This window comes from Solanum lycopersicum, chromosome 6 (assembly GCF_036512215.1).
Source record: "Solanum lycopersicum chromosome 6, SLM_r2.1".
Classification (NCBI taxonomy): domain Eukaryota; kingdom Viridiplantae; phylum Streptophyta; class Magnoliopsida; order Solanales; family Solanaceae; genus Solanum; species Solanum lycopersicum.
Window position 1 is genome coordinate 46,619,938 of NC_090805.1, and position 12,502 is coordinate 46,632,439.

General features: G+C 27.1%; 1 protein-coding gene across 1 annotated transcript; it reads left to right on the forward strand.

Moving 5' to 3' along the window:
* The first annotated feature begins 10,387 nt into the window (after nt 1-10,387).
* On the forward strand, nt 10,388-12,367 carry LOC101264528 (transcription factor MYB86-like). Its single transcript, XM_004241484.5, has 3 exons — nt 10,388-10,899; nt 11,126-11,255; nt 11,549-12,367. Exons 1-3 carry the CDS (start codon nt 10,767-10,769, stop codon nt 12,249-12,251), a joined length of 966 nt encoding a protein of 321 aa, XP_004241532.1. The 5' UTR covers nt 10,388-10,766; the 3' UTR covers nt 12,252-12,367.
* Nucleotides 12,368-12,502: the final 135 nt, after the last annotated feature.

Here is a 12,502-nt window from a genome sequence, read left to right on the forward strand (position 1 = left end):
AGGAAAATGAAAAGAGAAAATTACTCTCCTTTTATAGATCTAAAAAAATTAGTCTTTTAACTTCTAACCCTCTTAAAAGAAATTTAAATAATAGCCTATCCTTATAGCAAATATTATATTTCCATTAATATCACGACGATTAACATGAATCTACATTTAAGGTAAAAATTCAAGATATTTTAATAAGTGAGACATAATGAATTTGCCTAATTAGCTATAATTTTTTTCTCACATACTATATGTATCGTGTAATTATTTAGAACTTATGATAAGTTATAGAGTTCGACATTATTAAATTGTTTTTTTCGAAAAAGAAAGAAAAAAAGTTATGGTTTATAAATAGGAAGAGGAGAAGAGACGAATTTTTTCATGAGGGCAATGGAAATTGGGGAATCGAACCCTCACAGACAACCTAAAGTTTCAAATAATTAATCAATCTTCGTGACTAAATTCGATCATAAGATTAAATAACAATATTTCTTTTATAAAAACATAAGTTATTTAACATAATTATAACTTTCCTCAACAAAAAATAAAATATATTATACTATTTTTATTTATCGTAACGAATTGAAATATCATGAATCTCTAGCTCGCCAAATTAAATTTGCTAATATGTGGCTAATAATTCAAACATGAAACTCAAGTCACATATTAGGCCATGAAGGAAAAGTTTCAAACCTAATTCAAAAGTGGGCCTTTTAAGTTTTAGCATCAAATGAATCGAATTCAATTTTTTTCCTAATCAATCTCATTTTCTTTCAAACCAAACCAAACTTAAAAATTCACATACATAATTAGATTAGTTATAAACGAAGCAAAGATTTAAAATTTATGAATTTAAGATTTTAATTTATTCAAAAAAATTGGATATTAAAATGTTAATATTGTATATAATGGTATTTGTGATACAACTTACTTATAAAACGTTTTACCATTAGTAACGATTTATGATTCGTTAATTCTATTCATCTTCACTTTTAAAAATTGGATTTTATAATTAAGATAATGTCTACTCATTATTGTGATATACATTTATTCAAGTTTTGAATTTTTTTCAAAAAGAATGTTTTCTTTAGGTGAATTAATAGTTTATTTCAGTCAAAAATTTTAAAACAATATCAAATATTCATGTATACAATTAATACAACTAAGGATGTGAAAGATTATAGATTCACGATTTTAATCTATTTGAGTAATCAAATTTTAGTTAATAATCTTACAAATATAAAGCTAAAAAGTGACATGACATGCTTTTTTTGGTCAATTTTTTTAGTGTTTTTCCTTATATTAAAATTAAAAATGTTGCATTAGATTACTGATATAGTCAATTTTCTTCTATTTTTACTATGTTGCCTTAAATTGCCTTGGTAAAGTATATCAATCAATGTAATGAATATTGATATTTAAAAGGTATATTCATCATTTTATAAATAAATGCTAAAATGTGAAAAAGTATAAACATAAAAAAAATAAAAATACTTATTACAATTACATGTTTTATATTTATTTTGGGGGGAAAAATATTAAATATTATCTGATACAATTTCTAATCGTTTATGGGTATTCCCGTGGGCTAAGATTTTTCTATTAAAAAGATTAAAATGCAAGGGAATGAATTATTCTATTTCCTTATTAATTTCTATATAATAATTATTAGCCTAAAATTTCTCTAAGAACTCACTAAATTAAAATAGGTGGAATTAGGAATTATTATTATTTTGTAGGTATATTGTTTAATTAATAAATTACTATTTATTGATTTAATAAGTGTTTAGGATTCAATGAAGATTAATTTTGATTACATTAAAATTATTGTATCGTATTAATTTATGTATCATATTTATTAAATTTACATAAAAAAATAAATTTATTATTCATAAAGTACACTGAATACATCAAAATTCTTCTATCTTACTAAATTAAGTATCATATTTATTAAATTTAAATGACAAATAAATTCATTACACATAAAACACAATATATGCAGACAATTCATTGTAATATACTTTTTTGTTAAATAATTCATTGTAAAATAAATTCAAGAATTCAATGATTCATTGTATAAGTAAATGTAATTAATGTTTATTATTTCTTGATAATCAAATATTATTCCGTAAGTGTTTAGAAAAAACATTCAATGTATGATGGTGAGAAAATAAACTATATAAGCAACATAAGAATTTTTTTGGAATAGTAATATATATTTTTATTAAATATAAAATAAATTCAACAATTCATTGTACGAATAAATTCATTGCACAAATGTTCACTGTTTCTTAAATATTATTCATTGCATTTTTACCAAAAATATTCAATGTATAATGTGTAAAAATAAACTATATAAGCAACATATATAGAAAATTTCTTAAAGTAATACCCAAAAATGAATCTTCATTTAAAAGGTCTCAACAAATCAACTATGACAAAATCAAATACGTAAAACATTATGTAGATCATTTTCACGTTCACTCAAAAAGATTTGCAATCATGGCAATATCAAAACTTTTTGAATCAACAAGTGTTAACTTTTAACAAAAAATAAAACACGATAAAATCATATTTCACTAAATATATTATCTTATATATATTTTTACTTTTAAAAAATTGTTAATTTATAATATTATTGAAACCATATATATTTATATAGAAATCTTCTAAAAATATAGATATTATAAACTTATCGAAATGAGTAATTCTCTTCATTGTCTCAAGTGATTTTTTTAAAAAAAATTATCTTAGAGAAATTATTAATTTACCAAATATTAATTTAAATTTACCATGTTTTCTTTTATATTGCTTCGATTTTCTTCTACCTAAAATAAATTTAATACAATAGTTATGGGCTGCACAAACCTTTTTTATACATATTCCTTTCCCATTAGAATCCAAATTTCACCCCACTTTTCCTTCCTACAAAATCAGTCAATTATCACATAAATATAATTGATGGTATCAAAAATACAAAATCATGATAAAAAGAATTGAGTATTTTGCAGAAGATTCAAGGTAGAAGGGATGAATAATTCATCGGATAAGGTTATTTCGGAAAATATATTCAACCAACCCCAATACTTTTACCCATTAACATCTTAGAAGATTTCACAAAACCTTTATCACTTAGTTTTCGGAACGGAGTTAGAATTTTTAATAAGGAAATTCAAAATATGAAGAGGTAAACTCACGAACTAATCGAATAGAAGAAAGTTCGACAATTATTATATAATACATAAAAATAATTTTAACCATATATAAGTAATATAACTTTTCATCGAAGGGGTTAAGATGAACTCCAACTACTAATAATATGTTGGTTCCGTCCCTAATAACAATCAAAATAAACGTTATATTTAAATTAACAATACACTTATAACAGATAATAATCATCCGAACAACGTAAAATGGAGATAGATGGTCAAATAACGTAAAATGGAGATAGATGGTCAAATATATTTGCTTAATTAAATATTTAACCTTTTTTTTTAATGTAGCAGGTGATGTAACACCTTATCCCCCTTTCTCTGTTTTTTTACCTTTTATTTTCAAATTCAAATTTTAATAATGGAAGTACATAACAATACGAAAATAAATAAACAAATAAAATTTATTAGTACTTAATTTTCCTCATATACCAATTAAAATTGTAAGAAATGCAATATTTTGCACCTCATTGTAAGACCAAATGACCAAGGGAATTTATTTTAACGAGTTCGAAGCATAAAAGGTAAAAAATTAACAAAATTTCAAAGGGCACATGAAATTTTTTTCTAATCAAAAAGGTAAAATCGCTACTTCGCTATTTCGATAGCGATTTTAATCTGTCAACGACGTCAAACAACCCTTTTGGTTAGAAAAGAAATTGATAGGCCCTTTTGAAACTTATCGATTGTTATAGACTATTTATTTTTATGATTATTCTTAATATTCAAATATTAGATAAACATATTTCATTGATTTAATAAAATCTTTTAAAATCACACAATGTACGGATAAATTCACTAGCTAGTAATAAAAAAAAAATTAGAGAACACTTGATCAATTGTAAAATTAGAATTTTTATTAAGATAATTCAGATATTAGAAAATAAAAACAATCCAAAGAGCCGAATTTAACATTCACTCTATATACATAAAAAGTAATTTAAATCATGAATATATATATATATATTTAATTTTTTTTTCAACTTGGGGAGTTCGGACGAACCCCTTTCCGGTACACTAGCTCCGTCCTATATGCTCAACAGTCAACTATCTAATAACCATTTAACTTACTTACTTCTCGACTTTTATATCCTTATATTTAGGATCATGTCCTCGATAATTAATATGTACGACATGTCCTGTCTAATCATATTAACTCTAGGTCTAATACTAAAATAATACCGTGTATCAATATATTGGGTACGAAATTATACAAAACATTTATGAATCATATCAAACTCTAGCTCCAATATAAAACCTGTGAAGTTTGATATTTCACAATGCTAATTGAGTATAAAATTTTCTTCAATTAAATTCTATCATTATAATCCATACAATCAAAGACTAATTTAGGACCAAACATGTAACATGTTAGTTGTTAGCTAAACACTCAAAAAGAAATTGTTCACATAAACAAAAACACAAAATTGAGTGTCAAAAAACAAAAGAACTATCGTCTGCAGCTTAGTAGTTGACATAATCATTTTTTAAATTCAGTGTTCGATAATTACATTGGAGTCCGATTAAATTTAAATTTACATAGAAAAGTTTCACATTGAGGCGTAAAACACTCTCTAATAAAGGTGACTTTGCCCCCTTGACCGACCAAGAGTTCGAGACCTCTAATTAAAGATGAAAAAGTACTTACCACTACACCAGAATTATCGGTGACATAACCATTCTTTTGGTTAGTGCAAAAGAAATGTCTAGGTCAAATAATTACGTCTTTAACTTCAAACTAAGGTTACTATCCTTATTATAACATGTTTGATTACTTTTAATTTCCTCCAATATTCCATCTTTCATAATAATCCATTTGCTTCGAGTCTAAAGTTGTTATATTAGAGTATCTTAAGAAGAAAAAAAAGCCTTTATTCTTTCACTAATCCTCCAATTTAGTAATTGATTGTTTGTTTACTAAAGTTTCATATTCTCCATCATCAAGACCAATTTAGTTATGATTTGACACAACTTTAATTATCTACAAATATAGGTCCACCACCCTGACCCTAATTACTTTAAATATATTTGATCTGTTTTTTTTTTCTTTTCAATCTCAAATTCTTCTATTAAAAGGTTCAAAGTTTGGTTTGAATTTGGACGGATTAAAATGAGCTGAGTTATTAACCCACTCAAAAGTTACTTAAGCTGAAATAAGCTTAAATATGAGTCAGAACTCAACCCATTCAATACAGAGTTTTATATTATTGACTTTGTATTATGGTTATATATATCATATTTGATAAAACAATGTCTTTTTGAAAATATTTTGATAAAAATTCTCAGGGATTAATTTGGGCTAGATATCAACCAAAGTTTTAATAAGTTGAAATGAATTAGATTGAGTTAACAAATACTCAAGTTAATGATCATTTCAAACATGAGTTAGTTGAGTGAGTTATGATTTTATGAACTAATTTTATCGTCTCTAGATGTAAGTGTAATTATAAAATGAAAATCTACGTTTAAGGCATGGAGTATAGAGGAAATAATTTTCTCCTAATGCTAAAGAGGAGTAGAGAGGGAAAGAAAACACGAGTCCGAAGCCCTAAGAATAAAAAAAAAGTCAAAAATTTCAAAGGGATACATTAATTTTTTTTTTAACCAAAAGGGCTAAATCGATATGTCAGAAGCAATTTTGTTTTCACGTCATTAAGTCTCTTAAAAGCTTAAAATCGTTGACCTACCAGCGATATTTTCAAAGAAAATCGCGGCATGGGTAACGTTTTTGGCAAATTCTTCTTTTATAAAAATAAAGTCGCTTTAACTGCAACATTTTTATTTTAAAAAATTATTTTTTTAATATCGCTGCCTAGACAACGATTTAAGTAGGATTTATTATACTTTTTGGCAAATTGCTGCCAAGACAACGACTTGTGTGAATTTTCTTTCTTTCTTTTTTAAAATCTTGGCAACTATTTAGTTAAATAACTTTTATTAAAATATTGCTGGCAATTATTTTTTTAAAATTCGTTTAAATTGTTGGTGAATCAATATTAAAAAATAATTATACAATTTATTTTTAAAAAAATTGGCACTAATTTATTTTTAAAAAAAGTTCCACCAAGCAGCGATTTTTTATTTAAAAAATATCACGAAAATATCTATATTTAATTTTTTTAAAAAAAATATATAAATGCTGCAATTGCAGTGATTTAAAAAAATATATTTTTTTAAAGAAAAATTATTTAGTGAAATCTTTATTAAAAATTATAATGCAATTTTTATTTTGATCAAAATAAAAAAAATCACCAAAATTAAAACGGCTTTTTAAAAAAATAATTGGCAACGATATTCTTAAAAAAGAAAATTTACTAGAAGCGATTTTTTAATTAAAAAGAAAAAAACTTTTTTTATAAAAATATTGATTTTAATTATTTTTTAAAAAAATCACCAACATTAAATAATTTCTTTAAAAATAATTGGCAGCTATAGTTTTTTAAAATATTGTATTTTAAGCTGCCAAAGGCAGTGATCTTTAAAAAAAAAAAACATTTCCGCATAAATTGCTGCCGAGGCAGCAATTCTCAAAAAAAAATTTCACTAAAATCACGTCCTAGGAAGCGATTTTTTTTTAAAAAAAAAGGAAAAAAGATATGAACAAAATCGTTGATAGGTCAGTAATTTTAACTTAACAGCGTGACAACAAAATTGTTGCGTCAATAACGATTTTATCCTTTTAGTTAAAAAAAAGTTCGATATATCCCTTTAGAATTTTTGAATAATGTTTTTATCTTTAGACTTCGGACTCAAGAAAACAGTCGATTATATATGAAGAAATATTTTCATGGAATAACATTTTAGGGATTAAAGTTATAAACTTACATGACAAAATAATAATACTAATTGGATCAATAATTATGCATCAATGCATGTTTGGTGCGCTTTTTTATTTTTATTTTTATATACACACTCTTATTTCAAATGCAACTAATTTTTAATTCCACATACTATATATTCGTAAGCTAATACATGGCTCTCTACGTATTGATTTTATAAAATGTGTAGATGAAAAATAAAGAGTTGTGATTTTTATAATAATTGTAATTTTTTAAAAAATTGTGATTTTAATGAAGAGTTGTGATTTTTATGAAACATTGCGAGTTTTACGAAGAATTGTGACTTTTGTGAAACATTGCGACTTTTATGAAAAAATTGTGACTTTATCATAACGATACGACTTTCACAAAGATAATGACTTTTGATTTTTCAAGAGTGTTATGACTTTTCTGACAAAACTTGTTAAACAGAGTAATTGTTCACACTATCTCTTGTTGTCTATAAATAATGGGGTTTTTCCTCTTTCCAAAGTACAAATTTTTCTAACTTCTAAAGTTTTGAACTTCATCTTTTCCGCAAACAAATTTTAGTGTAGTTTACTGTTAATTTCTGATATCATGATTTTATGTATCAATATACCGGTAATAAAATGATTTTATTTTGAAAGGATATATTCCATTATCATCGAATACTTTAGGAATAATTTCCTTAAAAAACACGATAAATTCAATTGACTCGATTTTCTTATTTGAAAAAGAAATTTTGTGTATTATCTCTAATCTATTTCAAATTTTATTTTCTTTACCTGTAATTTCTAGTTTTAAAAATACTTTTTAAAATATTATTATTTCATATCAAATTCTCAAAAATTATTTTTCTAGATATCTTAATAATACAACTTAACAACACATACATTAATATACTCATACGCATTCTAATTTGTTATTAAAGTAGTCTCTATAACCATATTATATTCTTCTAGATATATTGTGCAACCCCATTTAATAGCACTGGCGATGACCACTCAAATATGTATAATTTATTTGAAATCACAAACTTATTTTTTTATAAAGTTTGGTATCCATTGTCAGATGAAATGGTATGGCGTGAGAGTATTTGTAATCTTACGTACTGCATAATTGAACACATAAATGGCAAAGTTGAGTAAAATTGATCTTTTCCTATGATTTTTCAAGGTCCACCCTTTATGAATTAATTAGGGAAATCATTTTTCAAAATTCTCTTTCAGTCACACGACCTTACCCCCCAAGTACCCCTAGCACATCAACCTACCACCTTGTAACACACCCTAGCCCACCTTGATTGACTAGAAATTTAGATCCGATATTTCTCAATCTGAGATCCAATCAAATTTGAGACCCCATCTGTATCCAACCCCAGCCTGACCGTAACAAGGGCTCTAACATCGATTCGAGACCATCCCCAGCCTGATACCCGACTCAGAATTGTAATCGACCCTGAATCGACAAAGGACCAAACTCTCGATCCCAACCAAAGACTTGACCTAACTACGAGTTGGGGTTAGGGTCAAGTCTCGTTGTCGGAGCCTTGTTTCATGATTGAGTCGATTCGGGTACTGTGTTATGGTCAGGTCTTGGAATTGGGTTGGGTATCGGGTTTGCATATTAGCTAGGTTGAGGTCGGATTTCGAGATTTGTGTTAGCTAGGGGTTGGGACATGGGTCCTGAGTTTTACAGTATTTATCTAAGTTATACCTAAATTTTTGGGACAATACTTTTTTCGTTACTAACCATACACCAGAAAATATCTCCTTCGATTTACAAAGTTTATACATCATTAAAATTATTTGAATTATATATAGCTGATATTAAATTTCTTTTAATTTTTTTTTATCTTATTCTGAATTCCTTAGTAAAAACCTTTTTAACTCCGGCCACACTAATCATCTTAAGGACAAGTTGGGTTAACTTTTGAATAGGAAAAATGACATTAAATACAATTCCGTACTAGATAGTATGAGTTTATTTTCAAATTCTAATAATGAATCTTGAAAATATATTAGAAGTATTTATTTTCTTACTGAGAAAGACTTTGCATGCAAGCAATCAAGCAATATATATATAATTGAATTATTTCCAACGAAAATTGCTATACGTAGTTAGCTAGTATTTGTTCCTTTTTCATCTCACCAACAAAATATTCATTATTAAGTATACAGTATACATAAGCCAAATTACATCACACAAATCCTTTTCACATTCCTTCCCTTTTTTGAGTTTTTCTTTGTTTAAGAGTCAAATTTATATACAAGGACCCTAGACTTTTTTTTTGTCGGTCGATCTTCATATTTATTCATTTTCACTATCATCCAAAAATGTCTTATACATGTACAACAACCATCTAGAGAGATGTGATCGCGATACGTAATATTTTTTTTTTTTGGATATATTACAATTAGATATTTTGAGTTTGAATTCTTAATAATAATATTTTTCTTAATATCAATTATTATTGTATACTAATTTAAAATCCTCGTATAAATTTAAGTATAGATGTCTCGAAATAATCGGATACCACATAATAAACTTTTATGTAGATAAATGACTAAAGTCGTCCCAATGCATTAAATTTCCTTTTATTTCACCTTGCGTAACGTCTTTCTTCAAGTTTGAAAAAACTTGTTCATTTTCCTATCGAAAAAAATGGTCCCAGAAGATAAAGTATTTCTTCCTTTTTATTCAATAAAAAAAAATGTGATACTGAATCTTTTAGAAGAAAAAAAAAGTGTCAAATAAAAACAAGAAATGGTCCAAATATAATCTCTCTAGCTATATCCTATAGTAGTATTGTTTGTGAAATAAATTGATCCTAGTCTAGTAAGTAGTAACACTAACAAAACTCAATCATAATAGACAAATTCCTTAGAAAGACGGATTTCAAATTTAAAATTTGTATATTTAATTTAATGTTCATGAGTCGTGAAATTTTGTTATACGTGTTGTATTTAGTGATTTTTTTTCAATAAATATATAAGATTTGAAATAAAGTTATAAAATCTTTTGCGTATGATTCAAAATAACGAGAGACAGATGATTTTGTAGTCGTTTAGTTGGTTATTAAAAGATAAAGCTTGTATTTAGAAACAGATGTAATGTTGTAACATCAAATTCATTTTGAACTCAGTATTTTCAACACGAAGTATAAATATATTTAAAGAAGTTTATTAAAATTGTAATGTATAATCGGTTCAATGCTAACATTTTAAACTCGTAAAACTTAAATCTTGAATTCAAAACTTGCATTTGCTTTTCCTATTATAAAATTGATCCCATATCTCTCTCTATGTCCCAATAATTAGTGAAATGTAAAGGTAGTCGGGTGTGTAAACAAAGTCCTATATTAACGGCCGATAAAATTAATAAGATACGATATAAGATGTAAGACTTGTTAATGATGTGAGAAAATCGCGAAGACAGACAATCTATAGTACTTTAGCTTCTTCTTCCTCTTTTTTTTTTTTCCCTTGAAAGTTCAAATAATTATAAAGACCCCAATGATATCTTAATATACAATCCAAAAGGTCATCACCAAATTTGCGTAAAAGCCACTTAATTGCCTCACCTAGCTTCTCTTCTCTCTAGCTCTTTAACCTTAAATTCCATCTTTTTTCTTCACTCCACTCCACACTTGTTGAAATTATATATATTTCTTGGTGAAAGTAATAACCTTTGTAATTAGCCTGAATATGATCTACTACTATTATTTCTTGTTAGATCATTAATTTTTTTGAAAACCCCTAGTCCAATGGGGCGTCACTCTGTTTTTGTTAAAGAAAAAACAAGGAAAGGATTGTGGTCACCAGAAGAAGATGAAAAATTGTACAATTATATCACTAGATTTGGTGTTGGATGTTGGAGTTCAGTCCCTAAACTAGCTGGTATTATATTCTTACCATTTCATTAATTTCATTTAGGTCACAGGTTCGAGTCGTAGAAGCAGTGAGCCACTAATGTTTGTATTAGGATGGACCGTACGGGGTGCAACCCTTCATTGGACCTTGCTAATGCGGGATGCTTAGTGTATTACACTGACTTCTTTGTTGGTATATATATAGTAATGGAATTGGAATGATGACATTTTGATAGTGTGAGAGATCCTTGTAGGTTTACAAAGATGTGGAAAGAGTTGCAGATTGAGATGGATAAATTACTTGAGGCCTGATCTAAAAAGAGGAATGTTTTCACAGGAAGAAGAGGATATGATCATTACTCTACACAAAGTTCTTGGGAACAGGTCATTAATACTTGTTTCTTATTAGATAAATGTAACTTACTCATATGCTATCTTTTCATATGAATTCATTATGCTTTACTTGAACCGCTGGTCTATTAGATCCATGATCTCGTAATGGTAATGGTAAGATTGCATACATACCACCTTCCTCATACCCTTACATTGTTGTTGTTGTTTGTATAAAGACCAAAGAAGAATTTTGAACTAAAGATGAGGTTCTTTCACTTGTTTAATTTCCTCACCCTTTTGGGTTGTTTTGACAAGTGTTTATTTGTTAATTCTTTTGTTTCCAGATGGGCACAAATTGCAGCAAAATTACCGGGAAGAACAGATAACGAGATAAAGAATTTCTGGAATTCAAATTTGAAGAGGAAGCTAATAAAGCAAGGCATAGATCCAAATACCCACAAGCCACTAAGTGAAAATCATCAAGTAAGAAATGAGCCGAATTGTACAGATAAGACCTCAAGTTTGCTGATGCCCAAGCTCCCAAATATGTCAGATTCAGCTGAAATACAGCAACCATTTCATTTTTTCAATAGTAAAAGAAATTTCAACAGCCAAGCAGTTACTAGAGAGTTAACAGAAGTTTCAAAAAACCAACTTGTGAGTAAACAGGTCTTTGATCCTCTGTTTCTGTATGAGTTCCAAGCAAGTGTGAATCCAATTGGACCTTATGCTCATCATCACAACCAAATTGAAGGGAATCAAGATTTTGGGTTTTGCTCAAATTTTCAACATGTACACATGACAACAGAGAGCGATATTTCTGATAGCTCAACTTCAAGAATGAGTACAAGTAACAGTTCAAATACTATGATTAGCCATTACAATTCTGTTGGAATTCAGATGAATGAAATGTTGGAATGGGATGCTGACAACAAAATTGATTCTCTTATTCAGTATCCTTATGTTGGTATCAAGAATGAAGAAAATTACAGTAATAATAATAATACATTGAGTGGGGAAAATCTTGATGTGTTCCACCATATCTAAAATTTTGTAAAATTTCATCTTCTTATATATACCTAGAAATGTACAAAACTTGCATCTTCTTTGAGATGTTTTGGCCAGAAGTGCAGTTCCTTATTAAAAATGGATTTGTTGTTGCATTTTTGTTTAGTGATTAATATGTTTATTTGGTCAAATATTACTGCATGCTATCTGTCAAACAGAACATAGTGTCCTTAACATACTTTTTAACTAAGTTGTCAGTAGAAGCTACTAAGGCTTTTGCATTTTTCAAA

Excerpts from the sequence above, each read along its gene's own strand:
- LOC101264528 (XM_004241484.5), top strand. The coding sequence starts at position 10,767 with ATGGGGCGTCACTCTGTTTTTGTTAAAGAAAAAACAAGGAAAGGATTG. Across the intron at positions 10,900-11,125 it reads TTCAGTCCCTAAACTAGCTG|GTTTACAAAGATGTGGAAAG; the intron begins GTATTATATTCT and ends AGATCCTTGTAG. Across the intron at positions 11,256-11,548 it reads CACAAAGTTCTTGGGAACAG|ATGGGCACAAATTGCAGCAA; the intron begins GTCATTAATACT and ends TTTTGTTTCCAG.